We start from the raw sequence: 20,649 nt of genomic DNA, 5'->3' as shown, positions 1-20,649 counted from the left end.
TAGTATAATCTTGAAATCTCCACATCTTCCTTCAGCACATTTAGATCATTGGTGTTTCGTAAAATAAAACAACACTAGTTCTCACAACTTTTTATAGTTATCTGCCACAGGAAAACCTGGGAATCTTTGTTTCATAAAAAATCGTTTAAGTATTTCTCTAAAATAAGGATTGTAAGTATTCTATCTATCTTATCCTTGGCTTCTCTTTTTCCTCGATGCCACACATCCTCAGGAAATACTGTTGGCTCTACCTTCCAGATACAACCTCAGGGCAACACCTTCTCTGTGAGCATCATGAACAGCCTCTGTCATCTATAACTTAAATTGCTGTAATAGCTTCTTCAACGATTTCTGAATTCTGAACTTACACTCTTCGGTCTTTCACTATAGGATATTCAGGGTGATTTTTTTAAGGCATTAGATTGATAACACCCTAATATGTTCAAAACAGTACAGTATATTCCCATTTTCCCCAGAGTAAAAGCCAAAGTCCTTACAATAACTACAAGACCATGTATGATCTGATACTGCTAGCTTTCTCTCTTTGATCTCTTCACTTTTTACTCTCCCCTGGATGTCTCCAATCCAGACACTCCCTTTTGGCCTTCTACAGTTCATCTACTAGTCCAGGCATACTTCTGTTTTTTGGTCTCAGGGCCTTTGCCTAGGGAATTCTTCCCCAGAATTCCAAATGGCTGCCTTCTTCAACTGTTCCTTGCTTAGATCACCTTCTCAGCAAGGCATAGTCAGGTTACCTATTTAATACCACAACTGGCCCTCCCTTACTGCACTCTCTTCATCCTCAGCTCTCCCCATCCCACCTGGTCTTGCTCTACTGTTTTACTCTATGCCACAACATTGTCGATTTACATAATGTATACTTTTCATATTTAGCATTTTTATTTTTTATTGTCTATTTCCATCCAATTGATTCTAGGCTCCAAGAAAAGCAGGATATTTCTTTTTGTTGTTAAGATCACTTGACACAACTTGACACTTGATACAACTCATATGTTTAGAATAATTCCTAGTAAATCGTGGTTGTTGTTGTGAACTGTGGAGTCAATTCCAACTCATAGTGACCCTATATGACAGAGTAGCACTTCCCCATAAGTTTTCCTAGGCTGTAATCTTTATGAAGGAGCCCTGGTGGAGAAATGGTTAAGAGTTACAGGTGCTAAACAAAAGGTCAGCAGTTCGAATCCACCAGCTGCTTCTTGGAAACCCTGTGGCATGATTCTACTCTGTTGTATAGGGTCTCTATGAGTTGGAATCAACTCGACGGCAATTGGTTGGTTGGTTGGAATTGCTATGCAAGCAGATAGCCAGATCTTTTCTCCTGTGGAGCAGCTGGTGAGTTTGAAGTAAATAGTAATAATACATATTGCTTAATGAATTAATTTGTTATGAACCTCTAAATCTACCTATTTGGGGCAGGTAAACTTCAAAATTATTCAAGATGCCAAAACATTATTACCATTATTATTATTTTATTTAACAAAAATAATTATATTATGAATGAGGCTTGTTATGTACCAGGCTTTGTTCTAAGAATTTTACTATTACTGATAATTTTAATTTAATCTTCATGTCAATCTTTTTGTTCAGATATGTACTATTATTTTCCCCTCTGTCATAGTGGTTAAGTGCTACAGCTGCTAGCCAAAAGTTTGGTAGTACGAATCCACCAGGCACTTCTTGGAAGCTCCGTGGGGCAGTTCTACTCTGTCATATAGAGTCGCTATGAGTAGGTATCAACCCAACGGCAAAGGATTCTTTTTTGTAAATACAAAGGTGATTGAAAGATAAGAGAATACCAACGTTAATCTCTCCAGATTGTGAAACTTTCATTTTCCCCACAAGACAGCTCATGTCCACTATGTGATATGTGCTCATCCCACATATTGGTCCATGTATTAAACATATATAACACGTAAAAAGATAGTTTTTGAAGGTAAATATACAAACAGATGTCTTGATATGCTGTCACTCCCCTTGAGTTACACTCACTCCATTTTGGAGATATTTTTTGCACCTGCAGCCACCATCCATTTAATTCAAGAAAAATGGATAAATTATAACCCATTAGTCCTGAGAAAGAGCCTTTCCAAGAGGTTTCTTGGGATGACTGGAATTTCTGGCTAAGGTCCGAGCCCAATCCTCTCTTGACCTAAGCACTCCATCTTACAGTTCTACTCTGTCATATAACGCAGCTTGTCATCTTTGCCAGGCCTTCCACTTTACCTTGACCTAGATAAATGCAGTTTTGCTGCTACAGAAAGAGCCTGTGGTGAGAAACGGCCAATGTAAAGAGAAGATTATTACAGGTGTTAAACATGTGACTTTAACAGTCCACCAATTCTCAGAAAATGCACTCTTCGTTTCCCCTAAAAAAATGTTTTTTAGCCGGTGACTTTTCCATAACCTTGTTCTAACATCCCCTCTAAGCCCTGTAAATGTCAACCAATCACAAACGTTTTAGCTGTATCCTTCTGCTTGTCTTTATAAAGTCTCTGCATCACTGCAGCCCCTTGAAGCACGACATTCAGATTATTCTGACACTGTGTTCTCCTTTTGCAAAATGCTTTTATTGCAGTAATAAAATTCATTGTTTTTAAACCGAAACAGACGTGTGGTTTGATCCATTACAACGATCTTAAAGGAGTACATTAAAAGACAATGTTCAGGCATATATTAATGGGGAAATGTGTTAGGAATGTGGTCATTTTTCACCTTAAATCAACCTACATACAATGCTCATTTGATATTTAATATTAATTTACATTTGACTACCAATATTATTTTGTTAGAAAAATTGTTTTCAAACCCTGCCTTGAGAAGCCTATGGAAATGAAGCTCCCTTTTAGCTGGTGATTTTGACTCCCACCCTAATATAAAAACTGGATCAGTTTTGATTTATTGGATGCCTCTGAGATTTTTTTTTTTTCTGAGATTTTAATAAGAGATTCTGATACGGTAGGCTGAAAATTTCTCTCTCAGACAATGGACACTACCCGTTTCATCAAATATTACATTGTGCTTTGTTCTTGTGTTATTCAAATGGTTGAGGCATGCTCCTTTCTTCTCACCATTCATTAAATTATTCAAATAGCATTTTCAGAAATGATGCCTTTCAAATGACTTATTATTATAATGATTTAATAATAATTATCTACATATTCAGGTCCTATAATTAATATCTCTTGATTGCCCATGTATATGCTGTTTTTAGAGTGCTATTATATCATAGTTGGAAACCCTGGTGGCATAGTGGTTAAGTCCTACAGCTGCTAATCTAAAGGTCGGCAGTTCGAATCCACCAGGTGCTCCTTGGAAACACTATGGGGCAGTTCTACTCTGTCCTATAGGGTCTTTCTGAGTCAGAATTGACTAGATGGCAACTTTTTTTTTTTTTTTTTTTAAGTATCACAGTTAATTAACTTTTTATTGTATCCTTTTTTAATATATGTTTAAAATATACTGTATTGTATAATACAATTAATTTTCTATTTGCTATAGCTTTATAAAGACATTTATATAAGCCATTTTTCTTTATTTTTAAACATCTTTTAAGGATACAATTTACTTATGCTATAAGTGTTTTCCCTTTGTTGATGTGTAAACTTTAACTCATGATCACTAAGTATCTAGTGTTACACAAATTCGTCAATACTCCTTGAGGGGAAAACAACAACAACAACAAATTTAAAATGCATGTCACATTGGTCATGGACCAGTTGTATCAAAAACTTCTATAAAGACGGCTTATTTTGTAAAGGTTAAATACTGAGAATGTCAACAGTGATACACAGAACTTGGGGCTTAGTCTTGACATGAAGGAGCAGGGAAGCACAGCTTGTTTATCAGTCTGACAAGGAGAGTGCCAGCTGGCTAATTAAGTGAACCTAATTTAAACTAATGATGTAGATTCTCGAGATAATGCGCTAATGGCTGGAGGAGACTGCTGATGACACTTAAGAATACTCCCGAGATGTTACTAGAAGCCACTTCTGCATCCAGGCAGAAACTGATCTGGCTCTGCAGAAGACAAAATGAGGTCAGCTGTTTACGAGTTAATCTTCCACACAGCAAAATGGCACCTCTATGTCATTTTTACAAAATTTTTAATAGTAAGAAAAGCAATAAGTGAAACCGTTTGATGTTTGGGGCCACAGTAAGGTTATTTATTCCATTAAAAAATTGTGACCTTTTACTTTTTTTCTGATTTCAACATATCTTGAAAACAAATATACCAGTATTCTCCTAATATTAATAATTTATCACAAATTTGCAAAATCTTACAGACGAGAAAATAATTTGTTATTTTAATAATAAAAATGTAACAAGTTCAGCTCAAATTTTAAAACGGTGCAGTCCCAAAATGCACATTAACTACCAGTCCATACAAACACATGAAAAAGAAAAGGTCAGAATTATTTTTTTCTTAGTTGAAGCAGTATAAAATACGAAGAACTCACTTTTATGAGACTAAAAAGAGCAAGCGTAAGAGATTAAATTTAAATAAGTGCAATGTTTTTTCTTTCCTTTTTTTTTTTCCAGGAAAAAAGCACTTTGATTTTGGACTGCACCTAAACTCTCTTTCATATTTTGTGTAATGTTTAGGGGATGAACAGCTCAGTTTAGACTGTAAGTAGCATTCTCAGCTGTCTCTGCATCACATTCCCAGGTTGGAAAGCAACAAGTAGACAGATGACACAGAACACAGGAAGCGTGGCTTCATTTGGATACAGAGAAGGCTATCTTTGATTCTGGCATTAGCTGAGTAAAGACAACAAACTGAGAAAGGATTCCTTACTTCTGACAAAACAAACTTTGCACTTCACATTTTACGATGAATACAGTGTGTTCTCTTCTTGAGTATCAACAAAGGTTTAAAGTACAAGTAAAAAAAAAAAATTATTTTGGTTAGTTTTGAAGTAGGTTGAAATACTCTACTATTTTTCCACTGTTTTCTAACTCAAGTTACTAGGATTATTAATTTATTATAATACAAAGTTCTGTAAATTCTATCATTTACATGATGTTTTAAAATTAAGAAAAATCTTAGGGGAATTTGAAGTTGTAAGATCTGAAGTATTTTTGAGTATAAAAATAGAGTCATTAGGATATTCATAATTCACCTTCAAGCATGTAATTCTGTGGACTAAAATTCACATAATATCAGGGTAATATTAAGACACGTTAGGATGTGTTATTTCACCCAGCAGGTACTAGACTTCAAAAAACCAAACCAAATCCAGTGCTGTCAAGTTGATTCCGACTTACAGCGACCCTGTAGGACAGAGTAGGACCACCCCATAGAGTTTCCAAGAAGTGCCTGGCAGATTCGAACTGCCAACCCTTTGGTTAGCAGCCATAGCACTTAATCACTACGCCACCAGGGTTGCTTATTAAATTTATTATACAAAGAAGTACACAGGCTGAATTGCACACAGATGCAAGGAAAGAGTTTAGATGTATTCAAAAATAGCAAATTTTATTTTATTTTATTCATTTTAGTGAATATATCTGACATTTGATGTTGCTGTTTACAGTCAACCATAGACCTCAAGACTGAATGTACCAAGTCAATTTTTATAGAATAGACTATCACAAAATAGACCAAATCCTTGCAGCTGCTCTTCCACTCTCCTTCATTTCATCAAGGGGTTCAGCAGCCTCCATAATTCAAAGCCCTTTCTTTTCATTGACCTTTCCAGTTACAGGAGGAGCCCCTATAGAACATCGCTGTCTCTCCATTTTTGTTCCCAGGATTAAGTCCCTAAGAATCTATCTGATCTTTTTTTTTTTTTTTTGTGGGGGGCGCTTCCTGTTCTTCAAATAGAGGGCATCAACAGACAGTTGGGCAGTAAGACTGATAAATGGTGGCATGGAGCAGGGTGTATCAAGAGAGGGTTAGGACTTGTCTTTACAGTAGAATGTCTGGGAATATACAGAGACTATGAGAAAAACCTGAATCATTATTGCAGGTCTACACTGGCTTCTTAGGTTGCTGTCAGTGAGCCTTACCCCTCAGGACACTGGGGAATACAGCCTCACCTCCAGAGCAGGTAATCCACTGACCTGTTGCCATCAAGTCTACTCTAATAGTGACCCTATAGAACAAGGGTCCTTGGTGGCACAGTGTTTAAGTGCTAGGCTTCTAACGGAAAGGTCAGTGATTCAAATTCTGCAGGAGAAAGATGTAAAGATGTGGTATTCTGCTTCAGTAGATTCCAAAACCCTTTGCCGTCGAGTCAGTTTTGACTCACAGCAACCCTAGAGGACAGAGCACAGCTGCCACACAGGGTTTTCAAGGCTGTGTTTTTATCTTTACTGAAGCAGACTGCTACACCTTCCTCCCCGGAGCAGTGAGTGGGTGTCAATGGCAGACTGTTTAGTTAGCAGCCGAGCACTTTAACCACTGAAACAAGGGCTCCTTCCCAAACCAAAACTAAACCAGTTGTCATGGAGTCAGTTCCTACTCACAGTGACCCTTAGTGGGAGCAGAACAAGACATCAATTACCAAGTCAATGAAAATACAGATGTTTAGTTTACTATGTCTTGTCAAATTGTTAAAATGTTGCTTTAATGTTTGATAGAACTTTTACCTCTAAAACCAACTGGGACAGAATATCTTGTTTCTGTCTTCATAAACCAGTTTATTTAATTAGCATGAAGCTACTTCTTTTTAATTTCTTCTTGGCATGTTGTTAACTTATACTATCCTGTTAATTTATCCTTTTCAACTATGTTTTCAAATTTATTACCATGACTATTTCCTTAATATTTTCTTGGTCACTTTTTATTTTCTGATAAAAAAGTGAACCAAACCCGTTGCTGATGAGTTGATTCTAACTCATAGCGACCCTATAGGACAGAGCAGAACTGCCCCATAGGGTTTTCAAAGAGTGGTTGGTGGATTCAAACTGCCAACCTTTTGGTCAGCAGCCGAGCTCTTAACCACTGTGCCACCAGGGCTCCTACTTCCTGGTAGACTGTATTTATATCTTCTTTTTTAAAATTCTAATAGTACTAATTGTGACCTTTGCCAAAATTCCTAGAGCTTCATTTATTTTATTAGCCTATTTAATAAATCAATTTTTAGTTTCTGTAGATGATTCCACTGTATATTTATATTATTTCTTTTTGATCATCCTGATTTTTTTTCAACTAAATTCTAAAGTTGGCTGGTTAAGTATTTTTAGTATTTTATTGTTCAACTTAAGCTAAGAAAATTCCATCAAAACACAGTCTTGCCTGGGTCCAATATATTTAATCATGATTTTCAATGACATTTAAACTCTCTTTGGTATTCCCCATAGCTTATTAATGTTATGATATGAGGATCAGAACCATTAATATTTCTTGCTCATTTTTATTAAATGTCATATTTTTTTGCTTATGTATTTTGCAGTATGTATTTACTAGTTAGTGGATGCAAGATTTTCTGTATCTAATCTCGACGGCACTGGGGTTTTTGAATCCATTTGTTCAGGCACATTAATGGTGTTGTTCAAACTGTATACATTATTAATTTTGTCTGTTGACTTATCAAGTACAGAGTAGCAAATAAATCCCAGTATGATCATATGTCAACTTCTTCTAATAGTCCTAGCAATAATCACTTTATAATGTTGTAAGCAATATTATTAGATGCATATATGATTTTATTCATAGATATTCCTAATAACATAAACCGCTTATTGTTGTTAGTAACTGTGGTGTCAGTGCCGACTCATGGCAACTTCATCATTATCACATAACTTGCTTTAAACTTAATGCTTTTTAAAAGTCTTCAAGTCCCTTTTAAAGTCTGATGTTAACAGCTGTATCAGCTTGTTTTGTTTTCAACATTTGCTTGCATTATCTGTTACTGGACTTTAATTTCACATTTTGTGTTTAATTTCTTATCTTTTTAGGTGTATCTCATAATTTGTGTATATGTAGATTTTCACTTATCCAGTCTGACCTTTTTTTCTTTTTGTCTTTCAGTTAGTTATTTCACTCCATTCTCATTTACTGTAATTATGGGCATATTTGGTTCTAGTCTACAGTTTTCCCACTCTACTTGTTTGTAAATTGTTCATTTGATTTTTATTCTTTCCCTGGACACCCTTGAAATGTTAACAAACATAATTAACATATGTATGGGTCATCAGTGTGTCCTTCCCATTCCCAAAACATACAGGAAACCTTAACACATGACAAAGCAAATCATACCTTTTCCTGCTTACATGCTATGACTGTACAATTTTTAGACAGATTTGCTATTTTTGTCCTTTGTTTTCCCTTTTCAAAAAATTTCAACCTTATAGTGTAGGCATTACCTTCATTATTATTGACAATCTTTTATTAGATCATATTTTTACCAATTTCATTGTCCACTAGTAGACCAAAATCACTGCTCAGTTAATTTTCCTTATTCCTGAAGTAAACAATTTTCCATTTGCTTTCTGTTTCCACTTGTGTTGGAGTAATGTCTATGTTTCTATGTCTCTGCAACAAGAAATTATGCTCTGGTTTTAGAATCATTTTTTTCACTGGCCATTCAATTTTAGAATGTCTTATTTCTACTTGCCATTTGATATTATTTCACTCTGTCCTGATGGCCATTTTGTCTATTGAGAAATTTGTTGCCACCTTCTCATTACTTTAAAATCTTCCTTTTGATACTTGGTCGTGTCACTTCAGCGCATTTAGGTATGACCTGTTTCTTTCTCTTTTTAGTTTTCATTGTCTTTCCTAAATCTAAGGTGTGAAAATTCAAGTGATTATATGAAATTTTCACTTATTGTGACCGAAATATTAACTTTCCCATTTATTTCTATCATCTCCTTCTAGATTGATTATTATGAACATGTTAGTCATGCCTTATCTCTTAAGTTCTCGTTTGTATATTCCTTTGTACTCTGCATTCTGAGTATTTACTTCAGATCTATCCTTCATTTCACTTAATCTTCCTTCATCTTTGTTTAAATTGTTGTTTAGTACATCTAATGACATTTTAATTTCAATAATAAACTTTTAATTTTTAGAAGATATATTTACTCTATGGCACTGGGATATTTGAGCTTTTTTTTTTTTTAATACACATGTTTATTCCAGGAATACAGGGTAGTGTAATATTTGAAAGTAAAATCATAAATGACAAGATGATCAATGAAGAAATATAGAAAAAAGACTCAAAATTGTAAACATGTCACATCTCCCTAATCTAATCAGTAGATTAAGTGAAATCCTATTAAAAATTTCAGCAGCTTATTTATAGAAGTTGGTAACTCATATACACTCTTTTCAGATGTATAAAATAATGCAACCAGTTTAAAAAATTATTTATCTAGAAAAGCTAAACACACACACATTTGCAAACAATATTATGTCCCTTGTTTCCACTCCTACATACGTAACCAATAAAAGTGCGTAAGTATGCACACCAGAAGTAAGTGTATAAAAATGTTCATAGTAACAATATTTATAATAGTCCCAGTTTGGAGCCATCGTAAAAGTCTATCTACAATAGAAAGGATAAAAACTCTAGTATATTCAAATAATCTATTTCTCTATATTAATGAAGAAAAACACTACCAATAGCTACATGTAAATAAAATGACATCATGATCATAATTCATAGCAAAAGAAGCCAGATACCAATATATATTTTCACTTATGGAATGTTGAGGAACAGAAGTTCTTGCTTATGGAAGTAGAAATGTACATAATGATTACCTTTGGGTATGTAATGACTAGGAAGAGTAATAAAAATTATTATTTTAAAACAAGGTCATAAGGAGAGTCGTTTGGACCAAGGATCCGTGTCCTAGCCTATGAAATGTAAGTATTGGATTCTAGCCTCCACAATTGTGATTATACAATGACATGATTTTTAACATTTTAAAATTATATAAGTTCTTTTACATTCTCCTCGTATTTTATAGTAATAATTGCACTTTGAAAATAGTATCTTATGTCATTATTACCATAGGATTTGCAAATTTCACTATTGATATTCTCTATTAATTTCAGGTTTGACATCATTGTCTGAAGATGGAAGTCATATGAATAATAAGTGATGTTAGATACCCTCACTTTTGAATATTTAATAGGAAATATATATTCACTGAGTGTAGGTCTCCATTTTGAAAACTGAATTTAAAAACTAGCATGATTATCCCTAAAATATGCTTCTAACTCTCGCCTTCTGGCAAAAGAGTCTTGGATAATCCTAAACTGAAGGCCTGAAATTTTTTGACCTATGTTGCAGCTGAAATAAAAATAAAACAACCTGGTCAAAATCCAGAATTCTCAAATATAGATGTGAGGTAAAGAATTTAACTTTCCTCAAAGTAATTTGGTATTTGCCCTTATTTGCTGAAAGATGCTCTAAATTCTTGGAATTTTCTGAGTAATTGAGTCATCTTTGTTATCTATACCATACATAAGGGTTTGTGCTAATGAGTAGGGGGCTGGCAAGCTAGAAAGACCACCATGTACCTGCTATCAGCTGACCTCAGGAGGAGTATGATTCAATCAACCAGGTCTATACAATAAGGCCACAGTCATGCCTAGGCAATGAACCGCCAATATGGAATCTGGACACAGAAGTTACTTGGGCTTCCTAGTTGGTGAAAGCCATTCATGCATATGGATGGATAATGCGTCCCTTTTTTGTGGTATGGAAGCTCCTCTTTGGGAACCATTGCAGACCTCATCCTATGGGTCCCTACATTTATATCCTTTTTTTTTTTTTTCTACAATAGAACTGTAATTGCAAGTATAAACTTTTCCATGAATTCTATGAGCCATTCCAGTGAATTATTAAACCCAAAAGTGTAGTGGGAGCCAGCAGATCAGAAGTGAGGGAGTGCCGGAGGGACTCCCAAGATTGTGGCTGGCATCCTGACACTCAAATTTGTAGCCAGCTGGTCAGAAGTGAGGGTGTTGTGGACAACTGAACTTGAAGCTGATAACTGCCTATTTGGCAGCCTGAGGGACAATTTCCTTTTAGCTTTTGAGGTCTGACATATCTCTGGGTGGCTAGGAGCAGAGAAAAAAGTGGTGCATGGTGTTACGGATTGAATAGTGTCCCCTCAAAATATGTGTTGTAAATCCTAGCCTATATGCGTGTGTAGTTATAATCCCACTTGGGATGGGTCGTCTTTCTTGTGTTAATGAGGCGGGATTAGTGTAGGATGTGTCTTGAGTCAATCTCTTTGGAGATGTGATAGAGATTTAAAAACCAAGCAAGAGAAACAGAGATGGGAGAACAGAAATGCTAAGTCACATGAAGATCACCCAGGAACAGAAGCTCAAGGAGGTAAGGACATTTCTCTAGAGCCGACAGAGAGAGAAAGCCTTCCCCTAGAGAGGGTGCCCTGAGTTCAGACTCCTCGCCTCCTAAACTGTGAGAAAATAAATTCCTGTTTTTTAAAGCCAACAACTTGTGGTATTTCTGTTATAGCAGCACTAGATCACTAAGGCAGAATTTGGTACCAAGAAGTGGGAGTGCTGCTCTAACAAATACCTAAAATGTGGAAGTGTTTTGGAATTGAGTAATTAGAAGAGGCTGGATGAATTTTAAGGTGCCTAAAATTTTTTTTTTTTTTTTTTAATAGTAAAAGCCAAGATTGCCTTAAAGAGACTGTTGATAGAATTATGGACATTAAAGGTGATTCCGGTGAGTGCTCAGATGGAAGTGCAGAGGGCTACAGGGAAAGTTTCTGTTATCTCAGAAGAGACGTGTGGCGCCATCAACAGGATGCTGCCAGAAACGTGGACGTTAAATGTGCTTCCAGTGAGGCTTTAAAAGAAAACGGTGAACATGTGATTGGACAGTGGAGGAAGTAAAATGCTTTTTATGCAAAGAACTTGTCTGTTCCAATGCTCGGTGGAGGGTAGAACTTGTAAGTGATGAACTCAGGTATCTGGCTGAGGAGATTTCTAAGCAAGATCTTAAAGAGGCCATAGTTTCTTCTCGCCACTTATAAAATCCAAGAGGGAAAAGATGGACTTAAAAATGAAGAGTACAAAATGGAAACAGAAATTAAAGATTTAGAAAATTCTGTCGTACGAACTAAGGACACATGTCCTAGAATTTTTACCAAGAATGTGGCTAAAGAGATTAAGCCTGTGACTGATGGCTCTAACTCACCATCACAGCAGAAAATCCAACAGCTTAGACTGAAGGTGTCAGTCACAAGAGGAAAGGAGAGAATACTGTCTGCCTCTTGGAATTCTACAGGCAAGAAATAGACCAAAGGGGCTACATCCATTGTCCTCAAAGAAAAGAAAAGGATCATTCCTGGCACAGTTTGGAGATTAACAGAACTGTTGAAGGAGGTGCAGGAAGCAGGACCTTCTTGATTTCAAGGTGTGAGGCCATAGTCCCCTGGATCTCAAAGGGTGAGGTCAAAACCTCCTAGGTTTCAAAGGTTGAATCTTCACCAATTCACTTCTGGAGTGTGAGACTGACATTAAGATGAGCCGGGGGATGGGGCCACTGCACAAAGCTCAGGAGGTGGGGCTGCCATGCCCAAGGGACAAAAGAATAGGGCATATTGGGGCTGAAGGGGCGGGGTTACTATTTAGATGGACTAGGAGAAGGAGGCCACCCAAAGCCAAGAGAGCATGTTTGCTGTGTCTGTAGATCTGGAAGGCAAAGCTGGAACCCTGGGTCAAAGGGCCTCTACTCAGAATCCAGAGAGAATGGCCGACACCCAGAGTCTGGAGTTCGGGGCCACTACCCAGATTGTCCTAAAGAACAGAGGGTTATCTTCAAGCCTTGAGAGCTAATGTAAATTTTTCTGCTGAGTTTTAGACTTTGCTTCGTGCCCATTACCCTTTCTCTTCTCCCAATTTATCCCATTTGTAATGAAATGTATACCTTGTGCCTCTTTTACCATTGTATCTTGGAAGAAGATAACCTGTATTCTAGATTTCACAGTTTCTCAGATGAAGAGGAATTTTGTCCCAGAATGGAATATACCTAACATATCGCCCATATTTGATTTAGATGATTCAAAGGATGAGATTTTGAAGTTGGAGCTGATTTAAGACTTCTGAGATGATGTGATGGGGTGAGTGTGTTTTACATGTGGCAAAGACGGGGTTTTTGGGGGTCAGATGGTACGATATTATAGATTGAATAGTGTCACCCAAAAATAGGTGTTGTAAATCCTAGCCTCTATGCCTGTGGTTTGGAGCCATGGTGGCACAGTGGTTAAGTGGTCTACTGCTAACCAGAAGGTCAGCAGTTTGAATCCACCATTCGCTCCTTGGAAACCCTATGGGGCAGTTCTACTCTGTCCAATAGGGTCACTATGAGTTAGCATTGACTCAATACCAGAGAGTTTTTGATTTTTTATGGCTGTGGTTATAATCCCACTTGGGAATGTATTGCTTTTGTTATGTTAATGAGGCAGGATTAGTGTAAGGTGTGTCTCCAGTCAATCTCTTTTGAAATATAAAAGAGATTAAACAAGTAAGCAAGAGAAGCAGAGATCAGGAAGAGATGTGAAGCCACATGAATATTGTCCAGCAGCAGAAGGTCAAACAGACAAAGACCTTGCTCCAGAGCTGACAGAGAGAGAAAGCCTTCCACTAGAGCTGGCAACCTGAATTTAGACTACTAGTCTCCTAACCTATGAAAAAATACATTTCTGTTTATTAAATCCACCCATTTGTGGTATTTCTGTTATAGCAGCACTAGATAACTAAGACACATGGGCAGTGTTGTCACTAGGGTTGGTGTCTCCCATTGGGGTAATTAACGGTGTCATCGCCCCTATGGACCATCTCCAGTGCCAGACCATACAGAATCCTTAGTAGTGTTTTTTGTACTAATGTTACTTGTAAGTCGTAATTCCTGCATATTACTCTTTCTTTTCCTTTAATTACTACTCATTCTCAAAAATGTTATTGATATAGGTTCACAAATACTAATTACCACAATATTGTAACCAAAACACTAGAAAACTTGACAAAATCAGCAACTATATAAACACTCACAGCAACAGTGCATGATGTTTGTATCAAGGACAGACAAAAACCACGTGACCTGAAGCATCATTGTAACTGGGTAACAATGATAGCTCTAACCAGAATGCATTGGAAGGTTCATAAAGTAAATTAGCATAAAGTTTTAGCATTGTTTTGTTGTTAAAACTAACTACAGGGATATTTTTACAAAAAATAATAAATTTCTACCTAAGTGCCCACAGATAGATGAATGGATAAGCAAATTATGGTACATACACAGAGTGGAATACTACACAATGAAAAAGAACTATGATGAATCTGCAAAACATCTAACAACATGGATTAATGTCATGATGGCATTCTACTAAGTGAAATAGGTCAATCACAAAAGGACAATTATTGTATGAGACCACTATTATAAAAACTCAAGAAAAGTTTACACACAGAAAAAAAAATCTTTGATGGCTACAAGGGAGAGGAGGGGTGAATAGGGGAAATCACCAACTAGGTAGAACGCAAATGTTAACTTTGGCAACAGGAAATACAACACACACTATAGGGAAAGTCAGCACAACTTGACCAAGGCAAAGCCACAGAAGCTTCCTAGACGTATCCAAACACCTTAAGGGACCAAGTTACTGGGGCTTAGGGGTAGGGACTATGGTCTTGGGGGACATCTAGGTCAATTGGGATAACATAGTTCATAAAGAAAATGTTCTACATCCTATTTTGGTGAACAGCGTCTTGGGTCTTAAAAGCTTGCTTGGAATCAGTCATCTAAAACACATCTATTGGTCTCATCATGTTCCAAAGAGAGAATGAAGAAAACCAAAGACTCAGAGAAAATATCAGTCCAATGGACTAATGGACCACAGGAACCACAGCCTGCACCAGCCTGGGCCGAGAAGAAATAGATGATCCCCACTGACTGTTATGACAGGGATCACAACAGAAGTTTCCAGACAGAGCTGGAGAAAAATGTAGAACACAATTCAAATGCACACACACAAAAAAGACCAGGCTTACTGGTCTGACAGAGGCTGTAGGGACACCTGAACTATGGCCCCTGGACACCCTGCTAACTTAGAATTTAAGTCATTCTTGAAGTCTACCTTTCAACCAAAAGTTAGACAGTCCTATAAGACAAACAATAACGCATGTGAGGAGTGTGCTTCTTAGTTCAATCAAGCATATAGGACCTAATGGGCAATGCTTGCCCAAAAGCAAAGACAAGCAGGCAGGAAGGGGCAGGAAACCTAGAGGAATGGACACAGGGAATCCCGGGTGTAAAGGGAGAGAGGGAGAGTACTGACACATTGTGGAAATTGCAACAAAAGTTGCAAAACAGTTTGTGTATCAATTTTTGAAGGAGAATCTATTTGTGCTATAAATTTTTACCTAAAACACATTAAAAAAAATAACTTTCTGCTGAAATACTGCACAAAAATTTTATACACAGTCATTTTGGTGTCACCCCCTCTGATAGTGTCACCCCCTCTGATAGTGTCACCCAGTATTGGTCTGTATCCCCTGTACCCCTCTAGTGATACCACTGCATATGGGCTACAGGTATCAAACCTGAACAGAGAAGTAGAAGTGGTGATTTGTTATATCCTCATTTTTTCATAGTTAGTGTCTGAGAAAGGTGGGTATCTGATTTATCTACACAGAAGCATATGAAATGAAACATATAGTACAACTGAGTCTTTTGTTACACACGGGACCATTAGACTGGGTATCTACAGTAATGTGTAACCCTGGAGGCACTGGAGTTCTCTAGTAGAAAGGCCATTCATCCTCATATTCATGATCGTACTATTCATTCTCATATTAGAAATTGAACCATTAGACGGATCATCCACTGTAAATTTGTAACCCTGCAGGTTCCAGTGCTTTCTAGTAGAAAGACTTTTCATTCTTTGATTTGTGATGCCAAACACATCTCATAACAGGCACTCAACAATTTATACAGGATAGATAGATGGATGGATGGGTGGATGAATTCACATGAAGCTGTTAAGGGCTATTGGGATGGGGAGCTCTTACTTTAAACTACTTGGTAAAACTTTGTGTTTCTTTTCAGTAATCAAAATTAGAAGGACTAACAATGGCTTCAAGAGTCTATTTCAAACCTATATTGACAAAAAACACATTGCATGTGTAAATATAAGCAATAGTTAGATTCCAGTGTCCCTCAGAAATTGTATAGCAAACAAGTGTATAGCACTTCTATATATGAAGCTCTGTTATAAATGCTTTATTTCCTTTAAATCATATAATCCTTAACTTCATAACCAACCACCGCCATTGAGTCCATTCCAACTGATAGCAACCTCAGAGGGTTTCCAAGGCTGTAAATCTTTACAGAAGCAGGTTGCCACATCATTCTTTCTTGGACTGGCTAGTGGTAGAATCACCGACCTTTTGGTTAGCAGTTGATTGCTTTTAACCACTGCACAACTAAGGGCTCCTTTAACTTTGTAAGATCATTTAATTATTGCCCCCATTTAACAGATCATACATATCTCATGAAACCATGTTGAATGTATTTACTCTGAGATGAGAAGGAATATACCACAGTAGCCTAGGGCTCAGACGCTGAAGCCAGACTGCGTAGGCACACCTTCTGCTCTGACAGTTGGTAATTGCGCGGCTGGGTTTGAGTGAATCACACAGGCTGCAGACTTGAATTTGGCAGGAACTGAAAGAGGTAGTGGCTCAGATCGTAAGTATTAAGTCAGGGGATCATGAAAATATGACCATGGCAATGTTTCCTAGAGATATTTTCTTATTGACCTGTGTAAATATGACTTGTTTTAATACTTTCTAGTGAAGACTGGAGCCGTGGTGGGGCAGTGGTTAAGAGCTAGGCTGCTAACCAAAAGGTTGGCAGTTTAAATCCACAAGCTGTCCTTGGAAAACCTACGAGGCAGCTCTACTCCGTCCTGCAGGGTTGCTATGAGTCGGATTCGACTGTAACAGGTTTGGTCTTTTTTTTTTTTTTTTTTTTAGTAAGGGCTACTGAGCTGAAAATATTTAGTGAAGCCTTTTATTGTTTTCTGCATTGTTAGGAACTAGATGGGAAAGATTTAACCCTTACTTTTACATGATAGCTTAAAATATCTTCATTTACCTCTAACTGAGCTTCTCGTTCTAGACAGAGCAAGCAACCATGGTGGTGAATTGTGTGGAGCTACTCAATTTAATATTGCCATGTGCTGATAAATTTAATTTTTGAAAGCAAAATTACTTAAATTACTTCTTTAATTCTTAAAGCTCAGGGAACAAAATGAGAGTAGAGCGAGCAAAAAAAGTACAAATTTTCTAGTTCTCCAAGTAATAAAATTAGTTATCAATGATATTCAAAGGACAGACCATATAGTAGCTACCAGGTAAGAACTATTGCATTAACCTAATTTTTTTTTTTTTCTTTTTAAGATTTATTTTTAAAAGTAAAAATCATTAGTACCTGAACAACTTTTTGGGACTGCACATCAACAATAAGAACTCTGTCCAAAGTTGGCTGTGCAACGTAAATGAACTTGTCTTTGACGTTGACAGCCGAGGCCCACACACACCTCTGAACTTCATCTCCCTCAGCTTTGGGACAGACTTCCTCCTGTAATTTAAGAAACCGAAGATGAATGAAAATTTTTAATTAAAACACAGATATCACTATTATGGATAAAATCAATGATTGATGCTTCACTCCTTTGAGCACTAAAAATAAAAGTAAAATATAAAGGGTTTAATTAAATTGATATATGGAGTATATTTTGAGCCATTAAATGTGATTAGAACTCAATTTGATTGAGATCAGTTTAAATTCCATTTCATCAAGCTTTCATTTATTTTTCTTGTGGAATACAGGCCTTCATTACTGTTTATATATCATTAATTGTTTACAATTCAGTAACTTCAGAAATAAATAAGAAATCCAATGTTATTGCTAAAATCTCTCAGTCCGCTTAGCTTCTTTTACAGAAAATGAATTTCACACTGAAGTAGACGCAGAGCTTCCCAAAACATTGATGACTGCCCTCCTGGCGTATCCACTCGACGGCTACGGGTTTGGTTTGGTTTTATGGACATCTTAATATTTTGTCAAAGCCTACCAAATCCACAGTAAGACTATTAAATGAAACTGCTATTTTGTGCTGAATCAGAAGTTTAGAGAAATTATAACTAGGTAGTTATTCACAATGGATATTTTTTCTTCCAGGTTGATATCCATTCTCAATTTATGCAAAATTAACAAAATCCTTTAATCTGCCCAAGACTTGTTACCAGGCTCTTTTACCTGAGAATTGCCTTCTAGCTGAAGATTGTATAGTTTGTGCCAGATGATCATAAATTGGGCAAAAATACCCCCTATTTCCTCTTTTTCTTGCAATCACAAGGCCAGAATCGTGAGGATGGCGCAGGACCGGGCAGTGTATCGTTCTGTTGTAGTAGAGTCACTAGGAGTGGGAACCAACTGGAAGGCACCTAACAACAACGTTTTCCTCCTTTGTTGCACTTTATGAATAAATCAACGTTGACAGGACACGTAAGCCTTTGGGATTTATGCTGGGAGACATATCACATGTGGAAGTAAATGAGAAATGTCACTTAGCTCAATATTATTTTTTTTCAGATTTATCTCCCCCCCCCAACATACTGGTTTCTTAATTCACTCAATTTGCTCACAGTTAGAAAATCCTCTACAAATTGGGAGGTTTGTTAAATTTCACATAAAGTATATGTATAATGATAAATATTTAAATAATGATAATGATACAATGGTAAAAAAAGTATTTCAATTTTTCACTGTCTGATAATTGATAGCTGATGTCTAATTTCATGGATTTGTATATGCCAGTCACTACCTGCTAAGGTAAATTAGAATACTCTCTTTGTTCTCTACCCATAGCTGTCAAGTGATTCCAACTCACAGGTACCCTATAGTACAGAGTAGAACTGTCCCGTAAGGTTTCCAAGGAGTGGCTGGTGGATTGGAACTGCTGACGTTTTGGTTATTAGCCTGAGCTCTTAACCACTGTGCCACCAGGGTTTCTCTAGTTATGTAAGAACATACTTTCTTCAGCATAGATCCCATTCTCCATTTTAGTTAATAAACATGAAACAAAATCAACAACACATATGTTATCAACACTACTGTGAGTTTATTTTTATTTGAAGATAATATTTGACAGTAAATAAAATACATTTGGCATGTAGTCACTAAACTGAATACCTAAATAATGTAATTCTTTTTATGTGTGACAGTACAGATACAATAGATGCTGTTTCTCTTTATATCAAATATGGAAAATAATGTAAAAATCAGAGCACTTTGGAATGAGATGCTTAGTGAATAGCCAGGTGCTCATGTTCTCCAAGCCTTCGTTATAATTAAGGGAGGGCCTGGAGTGCCCATTAATGTTTAAGGTTCAGTCCAAGAGCTGCCAGGTTCAACCAAAGACAGAGACGTGTAATGAGAGTGTCATCTTCTGAACAGAACAAGTTATTACAGAAAAACCAAACACCCAATATATGGATGTCTCAGGTACTTTGAGAGTTATGAAATTAACTTTATTTCATAGAATGTATAAAAAAAATTATATATGATAACTACCAATGGAGTCAACCTGTGTATTATCCATAGCACCTGAAGGCAGAAATCTCTCCTCAGCACAGCCCCAGAATACAGTGTTGTGATTTCGTTCACCAGTTCCTAGTAAACACTATATTCTATGTCCAAATTCTTTCTTCAGTAGTATGGTATATATCTTTGACAAGAACCTGTTTTGTGAGAAACAAACAGTACCATGTTTTTACATAAATAACACAGGCCATCTGTGTGTTTGCCAACCATGCCCTCCCCTCATGAGGTATTTTTGTAAGCGCTGCTATGGCAACTTCTTAATATGTTGCTGTAAAAAAATTTGTATAGTACACTTATATAAATACGTCCTGGAGGGAGGGCATGGTTGGCAAACAAACGTAGAAGGCTTGTGTTTTTTGAGTAAAAGTACGGTATACGAAATACATACTTAAGAGGCATAAAGAGGTGGGACTTGAGCTTGATGAAAGTCTCTGAGTACAGGAAAACTGTTTATGAAATCTTTGCAACTGTGTAAAAGCTACCAACAAAATCTGCCAAAATAATGGAAAGTGTGAGTGACCCGACACAGAACTGTCAGCCAAACAACTGCTGAACCAGGAGCCATTTCCACCCTTTTGTTTGTTGCAAAACTATTCAACAGGAAAAGAAACGGCTCTGTTGGGAATTATTTCCTATTTCTATGCTGTCCCCATAAGACACCCCTGTCCAGATTTACAATCATTTTTACAAAGCCATTAAAAGTTTCCTGACAGTCGCCCTGAGGTTTCTTCACTTCACTTTATGTCATTATTTCTGATTATAGTCTATTAGGTCACATTTTGTTATGGTACTCTTATTTTTTTAGATTACATAAATTAATATTTATTTCTGTGCATGGGAGTCATGGACGGATGTTTTGTACATGCATTAGGCATTTAATGGGATAAAAGAGAAGGTAAAATATGTCAGAGATGCAAAATAAGATTAAGATAATACATTCTGATGAGGAAAATTTCCAGAGATGTATCAAAGAGTTTCATTAAATCAATTTTTATAGAAATGTATACTAGCATTTAGAGTGAGT

General features: G+C 36.6%; 1 protein-coding gene across 3 annotated transcripts in view; it reads right to left on the bottom strand.

Moving 5' to 3' along the window:
- Nucleotides 1–20,649, bottom strand: part of FSTL5 (follistatin like 5) — an 873,776-nt gene that overhangs the window by 107,606 nt on the left and 745,521 nt on the right. For all 3 annotated transcript variants that reach the window (XM_049906161.1, XM_049906162.1, XM_049906163.1), the window contains one exon: nucleotides 17,448–17,597. In XM_049906161.1, coding sequence (XP_049762118.1) covers nucleotides 17,448–17,597 — 150 coding nt within the window. The remainder of the gene's footprint in view (nucleotides 1–17,447; nucleotides 17,598–20,649) is intronic.

Source organism: Elephas maximus, chromosome 13, assembly GCF_024166365.1.
Source record: "Elephas maximus indicus isolate mEleMax1 chromosome 13, mEleMax1 primary haplotype, whole genome shotgun sequence".
Taxonomy (NCBI): Eukaryota; Metazoa; Chordata; class Mammalia; order Proboscidea; family Elephantidae; genus Elephas; species Elephas maximus.
The sequence above is the reverse complement of the archived record's forward strand: the minus strand, read 5'-3'. Positions and strand labels throughout refer to the sequence as shown.